Source organism: Macrotis lagotis, chromosome 1 (assembly GCF_037893015.1).
Source record: "Macrotis lagotis isolate mMagLag1 chromosome 1, bilby.v1.9.chrom.fasta, whole genome shotgun sequence".
NCBI classification, from domain to species: domain Eukaryota; kingdom Metazoa; phylum Chordata; class Mammalia; order Peramelemorphia; family Peramelidae; genus Macrotis; species Macrotis lagotis.
Window position 1 is genome coordinate 253,373,884 of NC_133658.1, and position 20,929 is coordinate 253,394,812.

Here is a 20,929-nt window from a genome sequence, read left to right on the forward strand (position 1 = left end):
AGATGTTGCCTCCTCCATGGGGTCTTGCCTGATTCTTCCAGATGAAAATACCCACTCCCTCATCATATATTCTAAAAGCACTTTGTATGGACCTCTTTGCCTTCATTATTACCTACTCTGCATTGTATTTATCTGTGTAGATGTTATATTCCCTGCCCTAATTATAACAACAATAAAAACTATATTTAAAATGCCTTAAGCTTAAAAAGTATTTCTCCTGGCATATAAACTCCTCTAGAACAAGATTGTTTTTATTTTTTATTTTTATCTTTGTATTCTCTAGCACCCAACACATAATAATCCCTTAATAGATGTTCGTTGAATTGAATAGTGCTAAGAATTTGACATTTTATTTTCCAGACTCAAGAAACTAGAGAAATCCTCCACTTTCACTATACCACATGGCCTGATTTTGGAGTCCCTGAATCTCCTGCTTCCTTCCTAAACTTTTTGTTTAAAGTTCGAGAATCAGGATCCTTAAGCCCTGAATATGGACCTATTGTTGTACACTGCAGTGCTGGGATTGGGAGATCAGGAACATTTTGTCTAGCTGACACATGTCTCTTGCTGGTAAGAGATCTTTTGCTCAACTTATTGTGAGTGTCTTAAATACTTAATTATTGGATACTCTTCTCCAAGCACTTTTCCTTTTTGTGTCTGTTGTCTTCTTGGTTTGGTGGTTTGGTGGTTTTTTAAACTGTGTTAAAAAGCACATTTTTTTTTCCATGTAAGCTTTTTACTGAAAGCATCCTGTTCGTTTCCCATAACAGAACAGCATCTCATCTCAGTCACATAAATTTGATGTCATTCCCCAACTGCTGAACATCCCCTTCAATCTCCAACTTCTGCTCCCAGGAAAGAGTTGCTTTAAATATCCCTATACATATAGATTCTTATACAGGCATACCATATGTGGCACAGAACCTTATAAGTCACTTAATGATTATTAAATTATATTTATAATATTTCTTCTGAATAATAGTTATTTTAAGAGAGTATGATTTTGGCAGTTTTTATTTTTCTTAAAGACATCATATTCTTAGCCACATGGATAAGTAGATTAATTTTGGTCTCTGTTCTCATATTTGTAATTTTAAAAAATACTCAGTTTTTAAAGATTAATTCACTTTCCCATTTTTATGCCACCTAATTTTCTGTGTTCTTTCTATTTTGATACTGAGACACTTAATTCATAAACTATAGTTAAATTATCATTGCATACAATAAGTCATTTGAGAGTTTGTATGGGGCAGATCATTACTCCCATTTTGACTTTTAGATGGACAAGAGGAAAGATCCGTCTTCTGTAGACATTAAGCAGGTGCTTCTAGAAATGCGGAAGTACAGAATGGGGTTAATCCAAACAGCAGACCAGCTGCGTTTCTCTTATCTGGCTGTTATTGAAGGAGCCAAATATATTATGGGAGACTCTTCTGTTCAGGTAAACACCTTCTGACCTTTGGAAGAATTTTGAGAGATTATAGATCTTTTTCTCCATTTGCTGTCTGCCATTAATACAGTGAAAAAGAATTTACTTTGGCAAAAAGGTTTATTGCTGTAAAGCTTGAAATGACTCTGAACTTGACATTAAAAGGTTTATTTAAAATAGTCAACTAAAAAGACAAAAGCTGCTCCTAGGAGAGCTTATGGGCAGTCATCACAAATAGATCTACCCTTTGTATAAAAGAATCTTAAATACACTGAGTTTCACTAGATAAGAAACCTTCATTTATGTAAGTCATATGGGAGCTATTGGCCAGGAAAAGAAGCTTCCATTTCGAAAGATAAATTTTATTTTCAATTTGCTTAAGTGGTATTATGAAACATTGAGACAAGGGTTTATTTTTAAGCCCAAATGAAAAAATCTAATCTTAACATAACTTTTAATTACCGATTAAGGAGCAATGGAAAGAACTCTCCAATGAGGATCTGGAGCCACCTCCAGAGCATACCCCCCCTCCACCCAGACCACCAAAACGGATTTTGGAACCACACAACGGAAAATGCAAAGAATTCTTCCCAAACCATCAGTGGAAAATAAATGAGATGGAAGCTAAGGAACAAGATGGCCCTGTTATAGAAGAAAGCATAACTTCCTTAACTGTACCACTGACTGCAGAAAGGTAATTGAGCATGAGGGACCTTTGGGAAGGAAATATTTAAGAACCACAGTGAAGTGAAGGTTGGGGAGAATTTTTCTTCAGTCCAGTAAGGTGTGCAGGAAGAGTGGCTGATCAAACAGAGCCATTCAGAAGTTATTACTCCCCTGCTCATAAAACATAAATTCACTTTAGGTACTGCTTTATGCTTTTCTGAAGCTAAATTCCTAGTAGCAGTACTGTAGATACTCTTTCCAACTGATAACATTGTTTGAAGTCAGAAGCCTGGGAATCATATTCCAGCTTTGCCAGTTACTGCCTGTGTGATTTTTTTTCCCTCTCTGGGCCTCCAGTTCCTTTGCCTATAAAGTAGCAGGTTTGGACTAGTTGGTCTCTTAGGCCCCTTACAGCTTTAAACAAGTTGGAAGATCTGAGTGTAAATCTTGAGCACCACCTTCAGTCTCATAAATAAATGAAATAGTATTATTGGTTATACTATTGATTATAGGTTTCCTATTAGGTTCAGCTCACCAAAGGATTGACCTTCATTTGACACTTTGAGAAACCTTGAAAAGTTTAGCACTTACTAAGAATGCTAGGTGTGAGCTGCACATAATTGAGGCATTCATACCTGATTACATAATCAAACTATATTAATCCTCTGATATTACAGAATTCCACTAACCTATGTTAGAACTTAGAGATTTATGATAGATAGAATACCAGATTGGCACAGTAAGAAAATCCTAGAAAAAATATTGGATTGAGGATTTTTGGACTAGTTATGTATCTACTGGGTCTCAGTTTCACTCTCTGTAAAATGATGAATTTGGATGAAATCCTCTCATTTCTATTCAGTTTCTGAAATTTAAGATTCTTCTGAAATATATTCTTGACTCCTTTGGACCTAAGGGGAATACATTTGATAACCATAATTCCCAGGTGTCAGTATCACTGTAATATAGCTACTAATTATCTCTCTGGAACAAGGTAATAGAATTTGGTTAAGGAACAAAGGATCATTACTAGCTAGATATTTACTTATTTATTCCAAAGTTGTAATGAGTGCCTGCTTCTAAATTTCTCTTCACTAGTCAAGACACTGGAGTTAGAAGGAGAACTGTTAGTGAACATCAGAATGCCGCATCCACCAAAGAAGAGCTATCGCCTGAAGAGGATGAAGACAACATGGCAACTACCTGGAAGCCCTTTCTAGTCAATATCTGTTTGTTCACTGTCCTCACAGCTGGAGCTTACCTCTGTTATAGAGTATGTTTTCATTGATGGACCTGTTGGCAAGATGGGAGTGTACAGAAAAAAACATCAGTTGGACTGGTTTCTAATTCAGTTCTACGAAATTAACTGAGTCATGTCTCAGAATAAACAGATCTAAGGTTAAAAGTCTGGAACTTTGGTAGGGCTAAAAGAGAAAATTAATTGATGCACTAGGGTTTAAATAAGCCCTGTGGTCCCAAGAATAAAATAGTTGAATCTCAGGGCCTTAAAATATTCAGGACTAAGCAGAGAAAATGCCAAATAAGTCTCTCCTGTTTTTGTTTCTTTGTTCATTTTGTTTTTTAAAAGAATAATAGAATTACAACACATTGTTGTTTTTAACCTTTTTGAAAGACAGTTCTTTGTTTTTTTGTTCTATTTCTGAAAAAGACTTTGCAAAAGTAAAACTTGCTTGTACTCTCCAAGTGTTGTAACCGAATCTGCGATTTCTATTTGATTTCCCAGAAGAACCTGAATCTTTTTAAGAATGTCATTTGCTAAGTGGATGGGAGGAATTCAGTCACACATGTTCATACTGAGTGGTAGGCAGTGCCTGTGCTGGTTATCTGTTGAAACATAACATTCATTCCCTTTTTACAGGATCTTGACTAAAAATGAAGAAGAAAAAAGTCACAAACCCAGGTTCTGCATTTGCTCAGGGTATTCCTCACCACTTCCTTTTCCCCCCTGCCCCCACCCCTAATTAGAAATAGTTAAATTTCTCAATTGGTACTGTTAAACTCAACCTGCACATGCACCTGCCTGGATTATTCCATCCCCTGTTTGTTTGTTTACCTTTTTTCCTTGCAGGGGTTCAGGGAGACATGTCCACCAGCATTTTAAAAACCTCTATTAGTATTTAGAAAGACAAGTCTTCACCTGATTTGGAATATAGATTGCAGTTTTCTTATAAATACACATTGCAATGTTGGCTGCTGTTTAAAAAAAAGAAAAAGGGACAGAAAAATGCTCTAGGATTCACCTCCAACACCACAAACTATCATAAAACAGTTAAATGAATGTAGAGCCTGTTCCACAGCAGCCATTGGAAAGAGTTTTAAGAGGTCATCAGCTTCTAGACCTCTCTAAAGGAGTCAGATCAGTGACTGAGCAAGATGCAAGCAGTTTTGCTTTGACTTTGGGGTTGTTTTTCTTTGCTTTAGAAAACAGATTTCAGTAATGGCTTTATTTTGGCTCGACTCTTTTTGCTGTGAATGTTGTCAGGTGGCAAAGGTGGGTGGGTGGTGAGTCTTGCATCTCCACAGACACCTAGGTTTTGGGCTTAGTTCATTTGATAAAGAATGATTTCATTCTACTTCCTCTTCTACAGCAACTCAGAAATTTGATTCTGCTCTACCCAAATGGCAGTCTCTGCTTGTAGAGCCAGCAGCAGAATAGCAAGAATAAAGGGTTAGTAAGAGCCATGAGTTAGGAGAAGTTTGCTCTCCCTCATGGTCTTTGTTTTTTTTTGTTGTTGTTGTTGTTGTTGTTCTGCCCAGGCCCCAGCCATCTCTCTCTTTTCCCCCATATGTACAAGAGTCCAGTTTCTCAAGGAGAATGAAAGTAAGTACTATGTGGTGGTGCAGATAAGGGGAAGGGGCAGGATAGAGTACTTATAGTTAGTTGCAGTAGCCAGTCCAAGACAATAGATCTTGATCTGCAATGGTGCCACTGATTGGTGCTTTTTAATGCATCCTAGTCATGCAAGCACTTAAACACCATTTTCAGCCAACCTTTTATGGAGTATATTGTGTAATGAATCTTTTCACTCCATATTTATTTTCCCCCAAAAGGTATCCATAGCTCTAGCATTTTCCTAAACTAATAATGTGTTTAAAAATTTTTTTTAACATCAGCCTTGCCTCAAGGGCTTATCAGAAGTACAATAATAAATCTTCAGGTAGAGCTGGGAACATAAGACATACCTGATAGGCTATGGAATCCATCCAGTACTTGAAAGGAGGAAGATTGTGAGCAGTCATTATTGAGTAATAATTGTGATTTTCATTAAAAGAGATATTGGGATATGTTTATAGAACAATGGTATCATAATATATAATGAACATTTGTGTATTTAAGAGACAGTATGTGATTACTTTGTCCCAGTTACTTTCCCTATCATCTGGTAGAGTGTTGTTCTCAAGCAACATTTTCCCCATTTGTATTAGAATGCATGTAAGATCGTCTTGTGTCCTGATTAAATACCATGTGCTTGAAGGTGAAAGAACTTATATTTCTGCTTACTCATGTGCCCACACATACAGTCAAATTTATATTTGCATGATCTGGTTGTTAAGTGACTGTGGTTCACAAGGCTATTGCTGTATATGTCTTCATTCAGCAATAGATTGATAGATATTTATCCAATAACAGATAGTTGCCTAATTATTAGGCTTGACTTTCTATTCAGTTTCACTCAGTAATCCAGTTTATCAAACTTTACAATTTACGTCAACTGAGTAGCAACTATACTACAGACATTCCAAGTGTATGATAAGCCCTAATCACACCTCATCCACTAATCATCTCAGGCAGGCAGTCTTCCTGCTGACCTTTGACAATATCATTTACTGTTCCAAATTCAAAAACACATCTTAAGCAAACCAATATTTGGAATAAAAGCTAGGGAAAGAACTGAGCATTTGATGTTTGCTGTGGAGCACTCTAGCAAACCAAATCATTTAATATGGGTGGTCTGTATACAGTTAACTGCAGTATCTTTCATGTTGGAAAGTATTAATTCTAGTCTTGGTAAGAATATCCCATCCCACCTCACCCTTCTCTCTCTTTCTCTTACATACACACATACTCTCTTCTCTCTCTCTCTCTCTCTCTCTCTCTCTCACACACACAGACAAACACTCTCACCTGTATTAACCCTTTACATTGATTCAATTATACTTGGTTATTTCTTTGAAGGAAATCATAAGGTCTTCATGTTATGACTTTAATTTTGTTAAATGGGGGAAGGGGGAGAAGGGAGGGGGAGGCGGCTGCAGCTATTCTGCTGGTCTTTGCCAGCCATTTCACATTTTGCCTTTGACCTGTTGGAGGATTTCTACTGAAATGAGAACAGCATAAAATAGCCCTACAAAACATTGGTGAGGTGTGTCTAAGGCTTATGATGCCAAACTGTAAGCATCTTTTTCTCAAGTCCTGTATATGTATGTAGTAGTTCAGGTGTGTATATACAGCAAGTAGAACTTCAAAATGGGTGTATTGGTTAACCGCCTCTTCTTGGAAAATGGACAGTTATCCATTTTGTTAAACGTATGTTAGAAAGTTAGTGAGCTGCTAATGCTATATGCCTTAAGCAAATATTTACTCATCAGGTCTTTCTTTTTTTACCAATGGCCATAGAATAATACCATTTTTACAAAAATAAAAATCAACAAAAAAGCAAAATGTTTTGGTATAATACATTTTAATGTATCTCTCTGCCTCTGTGTGCATGCGTGTGTGTTTGGGGGTGGGGGTGGGGGTGAGTGTGTGAAAGATTCTACAATGACTACAGGTTTAAGTAAAATTGTACAGTTTTACAACTTCCCATGCAAATAAATGATGGGTTCTCATTTTAGTTGCAACAATAAAAGTTTTTTTTAAAGAACATGCATTTGGGCTGCTTCACATTTCTTTGTTAAGGGAAGGGCACCTTGCTGATCTTCTATGTCGAAGTGAAGCACATTCTTCTCTTAGGTACAGCTATGGTTGCCTAAAAGTTCATCTCTACAGGCTACTGCAAATGCTAAGGTGAGTTCAAGCTGTTTTGTGGACCTTTTTTTAAAGGACTGCTTGGTGGGAATGTTTTTGGCTTTATCCTATAGACAAGTTAGAGGTAGAAAGGACCTTTGAAACAATTTAGTTCATTCATTCATTCATTTAAAAAATATTGTGTGTGTGTGTGTGTGTGTGTGTGTGTGTGTGTATGTGTGCCTACTGTCCTGGGACAAGTCTGGACATAATCTGGTCTCATCTTCCAAGGAAATGTTGCCCAAAAACATTAAGTGACTTGCCCAACATTTCAAAAGCAAGCAGTATCAGAGCCTCATTCAAATATTGACCTTCTGAAATGTAGGTTTTTTTCTCTACATTATAACAATAAAGAATAATATATATATATATACACCTTCTTTTCTCAATGTATGAAACAGCCAGTAAAGCTCAAGCTCTACTATCTTAAAAGGGCAGATCCCTTCTAAGTATCAGTTTATTATCTGTAAAATGAAGATTTTGGACTAAAGCTCAAGCTTCCTTCTAGATTTAATATTTGGCCCTCTGTAAAATGGAAATGGATATACAAACAGTGCTTTTACAGTTTGGTTATTTTGAAAATACAGTAAATATGTATTTAGTTGATAGAAAAGAGAGCTTGCTGAGCCAATGAAACTTTTCCCCCCATGAGGAAACAGCTGGTGTTAGTGTTTTTCTCTGCCTTGCTTTCTAGGAAAAAAATTAATTGAATAACCACTTTAGGATTTTTATTTTTTTAATGAAAAACTTTACAGAATTGAATATGTAAAATCACAAAAATAAATATCCAATGAAAATAAAATCACAAAGTATATACAGTGAGATTAACTGAGGTTCCAAATGCTTCTGTTGTGGAGTTTCCAAGAGCCACTGTTCCTTGGAGGCATTTACCAATACACATTAGTTCTAGGTATCAAATTTATTTGGATTTGGAGGGGATTTTTTTTTAAATACAAAAAGTTTTCTTCTTTGTCTTTCTTCAAGAAGCCTATGCTACCTCTCTCAAGACAACCAAACAAACTTGTAGGTTCAAAACCAATTCAACTAACAGCTTGACTGATCCCTATTGGAATTGTTTTATGGAAATTTCCCTTGACATTTTTCTTTTGGCCTTGTATCTTTAATGATATAATTAATATAGCAAGAATATGCTTTATAAATAATCTATATAACTATTGCAGTTAAGATTCTACTCCGGGACGGCTAGGTGGTACAGTGGATAGAGCACCAGCCCTGGAATCAGGAGTACCTCAGTTCAAATCTGGCCTCAGACACTTAATAATTACCTAGCTGTGTGGCCTTGGGCAAGCCACTTAACCCCAATTGTCTTGCAGAAACATTTAAAAAAAAATTCTACTCCAGCATCTAGCAAAAAGGAAAGCAGTCAAACATCTTTGGAAATGATTTTCTGTTTTTCAGTATTAGATTGCTATCAAATCAACAGTTTCTACCATGCCAGCTGTACCAAGACATACCCTGTCTCCCCTACTCCTTTGCTTGTCAAGGTCAGATTGACTACTGCTCAGCACCTAACAATTCACCATCCTCTCAGCTTTTTACTGTACTACTCTTTTGGACTTGCATTTTGAGGCTTTGAATTTGCTGTAGGTCAGAAGCATCCTTTGCATCCTCAAACCAAGAGAGCTTTTGAGAAAGGTCATTCAGGTTCTTTACCAAAGGGTGCATTCCATATCTGTGTGCTGATTTTTCTCTATTCCTGATCAAAATTTTGAGCTTAAGTTTTTGTATGTCATTGGCCATATTCCTGCAAGAAGCAGGAGTATACATTCCTGGACTCTTCTAAGAAGGTTTGTGCTGCAAAAACCAGAGGCCCAACTGCCCAGCAGTGCCAATACTCAATCTTCACGTGATGGGACATGAAAGAACAGATTCGGAATCTGGGCTCAGCCTGTGGGGCTATTTAAAATACTGTAATTTCAATATCTGCCTCCTGGTATAAGGTTTCTCTGACTTCAGAACAAATTCTATCCATCTTCTCAAAAGCCAAACGTCCTTTTTCACCTGCATATATAAGATGATGTGTCACTGATAAAAACTTCAGTACTCCCATCCTCAGTCTTGTTTTGTTTCACCCTCACCACCCCCAAAAAAACCATGTTCATCTATAACAAGTTAGGGGTTTTGATGTCTCTACACCACATACATAGGACAGGGATTGAGAAGCTTTTGAGTCTTAATCCTTATCTCAAAATGACTTTGAAGGACAATTAAATTTTATGGGGAGAGTAAAGCATATTCCTTAATCTGATAACTTCAAAACAGTTGCCTTAGTAAAAATACTAATAATAGTTAAAAAGTCATCACTGCAACTACATTATTCCCATTACCTAGTTGGTATTTTTTAGCAACCAAATCATAAGAAACTTGTGGTGAAATTCAACAGTTGAAAGGTAAATGGGTGTAGATTACACCTGTGTGGCTTTCTACTATCTCCCTGCCCCCCACCCCACCCCAAGAGCTCTTGGTACCCTTAAGCAGAATGGAAAAGCTTTAAGCCTCCAAAATCATCTACTTAGTAGATTAGTTTTACCAAATGATAATGTTGTCTCCCGGGCTGCTGTCCTCACATCTTCCAAGTCAGACTGACATAAACTTGCAATCTGATCGATACTTTCCATTCCCTAGGTGAACAAAAGAAACTTATAAAAAATAGAATCAGTTTTTAAAAAAATACACAGGCTATAGATTACTTTCTGTTGGAAAGCAGGGAGGAGACAAATGTAAAACAAAACCTTGAATACTACCATTGTATGTTGTTAGAAAAATATATTAATTAAAAATATATTTATACAGGCTTCTGTGTAATTTGAGGTGTAGATTCAGGTAAGTCCAGCAATCCTCCTCTATGAGGGCTTTTGAGGACAATTACTATTGAAAATTTCTACAACACTGTCTTAAGAACTGAGCTGATACCAGGGCTGTTAATGGTGACAAAAGCTCAGTGTTTCTTCTTTATCAGACCTTTGGAAGTGTCTAGTCAGTTGAAGCTTTACCTGTATGTCCTTGGCTATATTAATTTCTGAACATCTAATGAAAACCCCCATGAGACAGGCAAATCTCTCCTACAGATATTCCCTAGGATTCCTCCCTGTTCACCTAATGACCAATTTAAGGCTACAAGATTCTTCAGCTTTGTCATCTGCCTTCTTGTTAACCAATTTTAGATAATAAGGTGGTGAGAATTAAATGTGAACATTGTAAAGCACTTCCCAAATAGTAAGCACTATAAAAATATTAGTTATTATAATCCTGGGTTGTAGAGAAAACAATGGCATCATAAGATGCCCCTCAACTCTGGGCCCCTATTTTCTCCTCTCTAAGAACACTGACATCAAAAGATGCCCCTCAACTCTGGGCCCCTATTTTCTCCTCTCTAAAATAACATAATCCTGTCTTTCTCCTAAGTCTAGGAGGATCCAAGGACAAGGCAGATCTCAAAGTGTTTTCTGTCATGTAAAAATGTAAACATCAGCCTCATTACCATCTCTCTATTACTATTACAACAGGGAAGCAAGTAACCAAGATCATTTCCAGGGAAGCTGTTTTTCTGTTGGTGTATGATTTAATTACTTTGGCATCATCTCATTCACATTCTCTGTCAGCTGTGTGAGATTCAGGCCATCCCAGTGCCAGAAACTCCATGGTATCTGCTCCCTCTGCTGGTTAACATATAATAATAGATTTGTACAAGGTCAAGAATCTTCCATCTTTTGGTTCCTTCAGAATCTGGATCTCCTAGAATTTAGTATTTATTCATGTTCCCAAATTCAACGGGTTAAGTTCTTAATGAGATAAGAAAAGAGCTTGAAGTGAACCTTAGAGGGACCTTGGTCCCCTTCTTAAAGAACTCTGGGATACTTTGCTCAAGTATTTGTTGTATCCCAACCACTTTGCTAGGCAAGTCCTTGCCCTGGAGAAACTTCAAGTATGATAACAGTCACTATTGTTACTAATAACAAGAACTGTGGTTTATATGACACTTTGAAGTTTTGTCCAGTGCTTTACAAATATCTCATTTTATCCTCACAATAACCTTGGGAGGTAGATGCTAGGCAAATTACTTTCCCTGATCTCAGCTAATGTTTGCGACTTCCCAATTCAAGATCCAGTTCTTAATCCACTGAGCCATTTAGATGCCTAGAATCAGGAGGTTGCATATTCATCTATAGATAAGAGATTTGTGCAGGAAGGCATAGCAGCTGAGGGGAACCTAGTCAGGAAAATGTAGGATGGAACTGACCTGTGAAAGTCAGGTGAGGAGAACCAAGGGAAGGAGGGAGAACAGAGCTTTCCAGGCCCTGAGCAGCTAATGCAAAGGCCAGGAGAGGGAGGGGTAGAATACCAAGGAAGAACCAGTTCTAATGAAATAATGTATCTTCAGTCCTTAAAATGCTATTGATTACCACAGAGAATACTCCCAAAAACGGAGCCATTTTTCCTTCTGACTTCTGACAATCCCCAAGCAGTAAAGAAACTAGATTTACTTACTTTGAGATATTTTAGAGCCAAACATGATGCTTGCTGAAGTTTTGCATCATTGTCTGAGAGAGTACTAGTGTAGAAAAGGAGTGCCTAAAAAAATAAAGAAAAAGAGTGCCTAGAAAAAAAGTAGGATTTTTGTTGGACTACCAAAAGAAAATCCACTATTGTTTCACTATCAAATACCTGGTCTAGAGCTTTATCAGTTGGGTACAGTAGATAAGAAAATAGTTTATCCAAACCTTTTAGAGTAAGTCAATCCTTCCCCCCTCACCCAGAAACCATGATCTAGAATCTTTGAGCCAGTGACACATAACACATGTTCATTAATATGTTCAAGGTTTCCTTGAAATTCTTGCCCCTGGGAGATCTTGCAGTGCTGAGTCAGACAGATTGTCTCTAAGAGTCCAATTTCATTTTTGTGGTGGTGAAATTCTGTTAATCCTTTAGCCCACTCAATAAGAACATCAAGAAGTATTTCTAATTGTTACTGAAAGTTATTGAAAGACCAGAGGAGTCAAGATTTTAGCTCCTGAGTATGGTGTATACAGACTATAAAAAGTCTCTCAGCAAACCTCCTTAACAGCCGAGCCACCACTAAGAACTGATAGGGCCTGCAGTGGTTAGAATACAAAGGAGAAATCTTTGCAACTGGGAGTTGATGTGGAGCTTTTCATTGGAAAAAATTTGTTTTTGTTTTTGCAAGGCAGTGGGGTTAAGTGACTTGCCCAAGGTCACACAGCTAGGTAATTATTAAATATCTGAGGGCATATTTGAACTCAGGTCCTCCTGACTCCAGGCTGGTGTTCTATCCACTGCACCATCTACCTGCCCCTATTGGAAATATTTTCAATAGAAATAGCCTCCTAGCTCTTTCTCATCATTCCCACCCAAATTCCTGCTTCCCAATTAGGGAGAAGCATCAGAGAGAAGGGAGTTAACCCAGAGGAAACAAACTGCTCTCTGCAAAAAAAAAAAAATTGGCCTGAGTCCATAGATACCTTTACACCAATCATCAATTACCCCTTAACAATGGAAGGAGCAAGAAGTTAAATTCATGTTTAGAAACATAAACCACAGCTTCCCATGACCTACCAAAGAAATTTAGTTCCCTGACAGGCCTTCAAGAACCTCTACAATATGACTAACTTAAATTTCACTGTAACTCATGCTCAGAATAAACTCATTTTCACCTTCAAAACCTAAGCCCCTATCTCCCCTCATCCAATTTCTCATAGCATGTTGCCTGGAGGGCTCTCTTGCCTCTATCAAAATCTATACCTTGCATCATACTAATTGTTTACACATCATATCTTCCTCTTACTCCATTGGGCAATGAAAAGGGTTTGTGCTATTTTTCATCCTTTTATCTCTAGCCTCCTAGCGCAGTGCCTTTCATGAAGCTGACATTTAATAAATGTCTGAAATCAATTAAATGAAACTAAACATAGCTTACAGGAAAGATGAACACCAAGAAATAGTATTGTTTCTATGTATCATGACATTTGTCCTGTTTTCAAGGAAGTCCATGACATTGGGGCTTTGCATGAGGGGGAGACTGAGCTAAGTCATCAGTCTCACTTTTTCCTCCAGAAATATTTAGTGGCCAGATATGAATCCATATGACTGGGAAATGGCTATGAATGCAAGGGTTAAGAGACTTGCCCAGGGTCTCACAGCTAGTAAGTGCCTGAGGTCAGATTTGAATTCAGGTCCTCCTGACTCCAGTGCCAGTAGAGTGGCACCATCTAGGCTGGACCTAGTAACAGCCAGACAGGTAGCAAGGTTGAACCCTGAGGATAAATCTTGATGGCTAATTTTCCTCTGAGTCATGATTTGCCATTCCACTATTAGTCCTCCCCACTAATATTTAGAGTCCAAGATAATAAAAAATCATTCTGCTTTATTTCATTCTCCACCCAAATAGCCCACTTCTTCCTACTTCAAATCTAATGCAAGGTAGCACCCATTTTTTTAATAAGAGGCAGAGCCACAATTCAAATCCAAGGTGTGAACTTGGACAAACAACTTTTGAGCTTTTTTCTCCACTTAACAAACAGTTGATTATTCTCCACATGCCCTCAATCTTCTGTGCCCCCTCCCCAGAAAAAAAAGGAAAAACAAAACTCTCATAACAAATAGTGTCAAGGAAAACCAATTCCCATGTTATCTATTGGACAAGTCACTCAACTTTTCTAGGTCTCAGTTTCCTAATTCTTTAAAATGTAGGAATTGGACTACCTCTAAAGTATGAATTGAAGGTCCCTCTACCTGGAAAGTATATGAATATGCCTCTGAGGTCCCAGCCACTTCTAGTGTTATGACTGCCTGTGAGCAACCGTCTTAATATCTTCCTCATGAACATGAGTACCTTTTCCCGAAAGCTCCTATTTCCAGCTGCATCACAGAGACGAGCAACTGCTGCTTTTCGAACCCGGTGGTTATCATCTAGCTGCAACAGGGCCCATGTCTTTAAGGTCTGGGGCAGTGGCTGGAGCTGACCCAATCTCTTTCCCTTCAGCTTTTTTATTTTCTTTAGTCGTCCCGAACACTGCAGGTCCTCAAGGAGTGTGACTAGGGACAGGGAGTGGAAAAGTAAATAAATGTTCATAATTCCATGAAGTCAAGATAACAAAACTGCACTTTTATGTTATGTGATTGTTTGCCTACTAATAATTAGGAACCATTTCCAGAAATAATTCATTCTAGAAACAAGCTTCTTATCACTGCTGCATACTGTGTCTAGGGTTTGAAAAGCAGCAACATTTTATCAATGGTTATTTCAAAAATGGTTATTTCAAAAGTCAAGTGCACTGGGATGGCTCTTAACTGCAAAGATGATGACCAACCCACCCACCCACCCACTCTCAACCTACCCCAGCACTCAGACTAATTTTGAAGAATTGTTGGACTAAAGATGAACTTTATTTGAATTCCTCTCTGTATTCTAGAGACTAATGACAACATGTGGCAAAGAGCCGGAAACATCGGTTCAAGTAACTTCATTTCTCTGAATTTACCTTCTCCATAAAAGAATATAGTATCAGGAAAAACTGTTGTTATAAATTTGAAGTGCTCCTATGGTCTTTGAACTTGGTTCAAGATCTAATTAGAGGTGATCTTTCAGAAAGAATGCTAGAGAGGAAGGAAAGGACCTTTTGGGATTTAGTGAAATATTCATTGTTTCCTAATTATTAAGAAATGTGACCAAACTCAAGGGTCAAGGCTTTTCAGAGAAAGTTCTCCATTGTTAATGTATTTCTTTAATAATGAGGTGGATGGTAATTGCTAGCCACTGTATAGTACCTTCTTTGGTGAGTTGAGCAAAGTGTTTCTCCAGATCAGTAACATTTTGCTTTTGTAAGTATCTCTGAAACTGGAACCAAGTGAGGAGTTCTTCTGAGAGGCCCCCAGAGGAGAGCAGCCCACTGCAGCAGATCACCTGCTCCAGTAACCTGTGACACACTTGCCCACCAACAGCAGAAAAACAAAAGAAATAAACTTAGGTTCGAAATGCTTAAATCTAGAAATCTAAGGGAACACCCACTTTCTGAACTCAGGATCATCAAATATTGGAGCACCAAGAACACCTCCAATATTGGTCTTCCTAGCCTTTGAATATAGGTGATCATGGAAGAGGGAAGGAAGTGGGGCAAAGGAGGGATGGGGAGAGGCGGGGGGAACCCAGACAAAATGGAATCACCTAAAACTTCTAACGAATCAGCTCAGTTCCTATTTACTTCTATTCACAACTTGATAATACCTCTTTGGTTTCCCAGCCCCGGAAAGAACAAAATGGAATCATAGAATTCCAGAATCAGATAGTACCAATACAGTTCAGATAATCCAACCACTCCTTCCCAGTCAGGAATTCTTTCTATAAACATCTAACAAAAGTTTCTGTTTGAATAGTTTCTGTGATATAATGGATCCTACTTGACAAGGCATCTCATTCCATTTCTGGATATTCTCCCTCAGAGGTAGGGAACTGTTTTGTTTTTTTTGGCCAAGGGTCATTTGGATATTTGATACCATTCATCTGCTATTTCATTGTCACCCCTAACAAGCTCCTAGATTTATTGGATTTCAAGTCCTGCCTGCGGTTGCTGTGAGTGGACTTTCCTGCCCCTGTTCTATTTGTTAGGAAAGATTTTCTCTATCTGGTGCCAAAATCTATTTCCTTATAACCTCATGAAGAAAAAAATTCAGTCCTTCTCTGATCTGATAGCCTTTCCCATATTTGAACACCAGAATTATGCCCTTATTATAAGTAAGAAGGCATGCAGAATGGAATACTAAATATCTTCAGCTGTCCTTCAAAATAGGTATGCTTTATGGTTATTCATGTACAGTTTATATTAGATTACTTTCTGCCAGGGGAAGAGAGGGAAGGAGGAAAAGGTGAAATTCAAAACCTTGCAAAAAAAAATGATTGTTGAAAACTACCCATGCATGTAGCTAGAAAAATAAAATATTTTAAAAAGGAAAAAAATATGCTATATACACTCCTCCTGTCCCTTTCTCCATGCCATATTCATTTTGATGCCAGACACTCCTGGATGATCCGTGTACTTTAAAACCCTCCATCTCTTGTCTTTGGACATTTTCTCTAGCTGTCCCCCATACCTGAGATGCCATCCCTCCCCATCTGTCTAATGATTTTCTTGGTTTCCTTTAAAAGCCAAGCTAAAATCTCATCTTCTAGGGGAAGCCCTTCCTCAACCCCTCTTAATTCTATTGCCTTTCCCTTTTTTAATTATTTCTTATTTAATCTTGCTTAAATCTTGGTGTATTTGTTTGCTTGTTGTCTCCCCCATGAGACTATGAGCTCCTAGAACATGGCTATCTATTGCTCCTTTTTGTATGCCCCATATACAAGTAGGTGCTTAATAAATGTTTACTGACTGATGATGATGATTCTTGTCCTTCATTCTTGAAGAAGACCATGATATCAGGGAGGTGGTGCCATGACAAGCAACATAAATTGGATTTGAATGAGGAGGGAGTGCTTTGCTAAGTTACCAGGCTCACTTTCTCCTCTAGAGCCATCTGCAGTGGCCATATATAGATTAGTATGACTGGAGATGGCCCTGGATACAAGACAGTCCAGGTCAAGTGACTTGCCCAGGGTCACACAACTAGTATGGGGCAAGTGTCTAAGGTCACATTCGAACTCGGGTCTCCTGATTCCTGAGCCAGTGCTCTACCCACTGTGTCAGCTAACTACCTTTCTAACTTAAGAATTCCACGTACTTCCAAAAGGTGACTTTTCTAGCTAAGTAGGGAAAGCTATCTCCATTCATCACTCTCTGAAAATATTTTACACATAGATTAAAAAGGAAACAAGATAAGTCTTTGGTCTATAAATTTCATGACCACAAGTTTTGTTCCTTGGAATGGCCTTGCTAATAAATACAATGAATTTCTCAGTAGTGATAGTGTCTAGATTAAATTCTATACTCTGAGATACAGGGAGGTAATACAGTCCTGAGAGATGGTGGCACTTTGGCAAAGGCTTGTACTCAAAAGTCAAAGAGTTCAAGTCCAGTCCAGCCATTTACCAGCCATGTGAACTAAGCAAATCATTTTAATCTCCCTAGGTCTCAGAGCTGGAAATCCCTGCCCTGCCTAGCCCACAAGATTGGGATAGGACATAAATGTGATTATATGGGCAAAAAGCACTTTGTAATCTAAAAAGTGCAATTCAAATCATTGACAAGCCTTCTGGTTACCTACCTCATCCAGGGACCTCACTCTTTCTATACCTAGATGAATTTTTTTTGGAGACAATTGGGCATAAGTGACTTGCCCAAGATTGTACTGGATTTGAACTCAGGTCCTCCTGACTCCTGGACCAGTGTTCTATCCTCTGCACTACCTACTCTATCTAAGTTAATTTACCAATGGTTAGCATACTTTCATTTCCAACTACTCTTCTTTCTTTGTAATAACTGCAACTGCTAAAGAACATATGTCCTCCCTAAAATCAACTAGTCACTTCTGTATTCCCATCCTATACTACTAATGTCTAACTCCAGATCTTCCTGCCCCTGCCCCTGTTCCCTCTGGAATCCTGGTTCCATAATTAACAAACTTGTCTTCAAGGTGTGTCACTCTTTCCATCTTCTTGTACCAATTATAACCCAACTCTCTCTTGAAGACTGTTTTTCTTTATATCTTTTTGAACATTATTGCATTTATATTCAGACCCCCTAAATCACTAGTCTTCATCAGAATACTTCTTGTTCCCCATTGCTACTTTCAAACTTTCTTTTATAACCTTCATTCAGCAACATCCCTTTTTTTTGTTTTTTGCAAGGCAATGGGGTTAAGTGACTTACCCAAGGTCACACAACTAAAGTAATTATTAAGTGTTTGAGGCTGGATTTGAACTCAGGTCCTCCTGACTCGAGGGCCAGTGCTCTATCCACTGTGCCACCTAGTCACTCACTAGCAATATCCCTTCTTTTAAGATTCATTTAATCCAAATTTATTACCCAAGTCAAATCCTAATAACTCTATTACCCTCTAGATCTACCCCCTCCTTTCTCAATGAGATAAGTGACTAGTTCATAGTCTTCCTATCCTTCTCAACTTTGTCCTTCATTCTATGGCAGAGGTGTCAAACATGTGGCCACATTGTGATGTGCAACATTCTGAAGTACAATTCAAGCGAGAATAAATTGTCTAACAATTTATAATTTTAACAAATTTAACGATTTAACAAAATAGATAAAAACACATAAGAACATAGATAATGTTAATAAATGGTTTTAATCTGTTATTTCATATAGTTTTCAGTCAATATACTGCCCATGGGGATTTTTATGTGTGGTCATTGGCCCCAGTTTCTATTGAGTTTGATTCTATTGTTCTGGGGCATTTTAACACAAACATTGTTGTTCCCTCTAATATATTACCTTCCCAGTTCCTCAATCTATTCAGCTCCCACAGCCTACTCCTATGTTCCATCTCAGGTATAAACAGGAATGGTCATACCCTCCTTTTGGTTATGTTACATTCATGGTCCAATTTCATTTTCAAGAACTCATAATCTTTTCATCTTTCCATTATACCTTATTCACAGTGACATCAAATCCCTCTGTCTCTCAGCACTATCCCATACCATCACCACTACTCTGACCAAATATGACTCCTCAGTAAATCATTTCAATTCTACACTGTACTCTTGAATCTTTTGCTCTATTTCCCTATCGCTGATCACACCTTATCAAACTCCAACTTTGGATTACTCCCACCATCTTTCCAGATTGAATCAGCTTTGGTACTTTCACTTTATCAGAACCCTCTGTCCCTCTTATTGGAGGGCTGGAGGGTGGTGCAAGAACTCCTCTTAAAGCATCCAAAGCCAAACTAACTTCATCTCTCACCAACTATACTTTCTTGACTGGACTTCATCATAATCAAAATTCATCATCCCTTGAGGTAAATCAGTTTTGGTTCTCACACCTCATCAGTATCCTCAGGACCCACTGACCCTCTAAAAAAAGTTTACAATTCTAGAACAGAATGGGAGAAAATCATATAATTGCATTGATTGGGTTTATTATAAATTTATATGAAGTCATCTCAACTGAACCTTGATTATAATAAGACAAACCCTACCACTCTTCTTTGATTGGTTCCCTAACCCATGCAACAGAGCAATTGTTCCAAACTTTTCCATCTCTCCTCAAATACCTTATAATATTACCCTGACCCCCACCAAATTTCTCTGCTGAGAACCTCATATCTCATATTTTATGGAAACAATTCCAGTCATTACTCAAAAGTTCCTCCCTTTCTCACCTTGTAATTAATCTCTCTTATATCCCACTATCTCTTCCTATACTCCAGTCTGAGGAGGAGAAAGCCTTCTGTTTGCCAAAGTCAAGAGGATCCCATCCTCTCCCTTTTCTCTGGCAGATTACCTCACTATTATTCTCTCTCTCTCTCTCTCTCTCTCTCTCTCTCTCTCTCTCTCTCTCTCTCTCTCTCATCCTCACTCCCTTTCCATCTACCAGATCCCTCCCTTCTTTCTACAAACATCACCAGATCTGCTGCATCCTTAAAAGCAACAACAAAAAATGGTCCTCAATACCATGCTCTCCAACTGGCATCCTTTATATCTTTTTAGCTAAATTCCTTTAAAAAGTTGTCTGTGATTGTTGTCTCCACTTCTTTCACTCTCTTAAATTCTCTCTAATCTGACTTCAGAGCTTATCATTTATCTTTAACTGCTTTCTCCAAAGTTACCAATGATCTCTTAATTGCCGATTCTAAAGGTCTCTTCTCTATCTACATCCTTCTTGACTTCTCTTAGCATCTGATACTATTAGCCACCTTCTCTTTGGGTATTCTGCATCTGTGACTCTATCTTCTCTTGGTTCTCCTCCTCCTGTCTGGCCACCCACTCATTCTCCTTTGCCCATTCTTCATATCATGCCAACTAACCTGGGGATGGCTGCCAATGCTTTGTTCATTTTGGCTTCTCTTTTTATCTCACTTAGTGAGTTTATCAGTCTCTGAGCATTTAATAATCATCTCCATGCAGATGATTTCCAGGTTTGTATATCAAACCCTGATCTTTCTCCTGACTTCTCAAATTCAACATTTCAAAAACAGAACTTATTATCTTTCCTTCAACCCAAACATCCTCTCTTACCCATTTCCCGTTGCTGTTAAGGGTGCTATCATCCTCTGTCATCTAGGCTCAGAACCTCAGCATCCTTGACTCCTCCTTCTCACTCCACATAGACAATCTATTGACAAATCTTATAGTTTCCTTCTCTACTACAATTCTTGTATACAGCTCCTTTTCTCTATTAAAACAACCTCTACCATAGTTCAAGCTCATATCACCCTCTGCCTGTATTATTACAATAGCCTTCCCTTTGGTCTTTACTGTCTCAAGTTTCTCCCTACTTCAATCTAGCCTCTATTCAGCTGCCAAAGTGATTTTCCTAAAACAAAGATCTAACAATGTTACCACCCCCATACTCAATTAGTATCAGTGGTTCCGTATTCCCACCAGGATCAATGACAAAGTCTTCTGCTGGCATCCACTACCAAAACCTTTCCTGTCATACTTTTTTTACATTTTAATCCCTTTCACATATTCTCCAATCTAATCATTCTGGCCTGGTTGCTATTCCTTACATAGGACATTCCATCTGTCACCACTGACTCTTCCCCATGCCTGGAAGGTTTTCCCTCCCAAATTCCAACTCTTAGATTCTTGGTCTTCATTAAGACTTAGCTCAGTTATGACCAAGGAAGAGATGGTGAACATCATTAAAAACAAA

The 20,929-nt window shown here is 38.1% G+C and overlaps 2 protein-coding genes across 3 annotated transcripts in view; one reads left to right on the forward strand and one right to left on the reverse strand.

Annotated features, from left to right (window-relative positions):
- Window positions 1–9,507, forward strand: part of PTPN1 (protein tyrosine phosphatase non-receptor type 1) — a 79,190-nt gene extending 69,683 nt beyond the window's left edge. For both annotated transcript variants that reach the window (XM_074210243.1, XM_074210244.1), the window contains 4 exons: window positions 361–570; window positions 1,280–1,441; window positions 1,900–2,123; window positions 3,194–9,507. In XM_074210243.1, coding sequence (XP_074066344.1) covers window positions 361–570; window positions 1,280–1,441; window positions 1,900–2,123; window positions 3,194–3,383 — 786 coding nt within the window. In that variant the 3' untranslated portion in view covers window positions 3,384–9,507. The remainder of the gene's footprint in view (window positions 1–360; window positions 571–1,279; window positions 1,442–1,899; window positions 2,124–3,193) is intronic.
- Window positions 7,493–20,929, reverse strand: part of RIPOR3 (RIPOR family member 3) — a 100,870-nt gene continuing 87,433 nt past the window's right edge. Inside the window, exons 13-17 of the mRNA XM_074190103.1 lie at window positions 14,931–15,089; window positions 13,996–14,198; window positions 11,634–11,717; window positions 9,676–9,766; window positions 7,493–9,146 (exon numbers count right to left, since the gene is read on the reverse strand). Of these exons, the coding sequence (XP_074046204.1) occupies window positions 9,046–9,146; window positions 9,676–9,766; window positions 11,634–11,717; window positions 13,996–14,198; window positions 14,931–15,089 (638 nt within the window). The 3' untranslated portion in view covers window positions 7,493–9,045. The remainder of the gene's footprint in view (window positions 9,147–9,675; window positions 9,767–11,633; window positions 11,718–13,995; window positions 14,199–14,930; window positions 15,090–20,929) is intronic.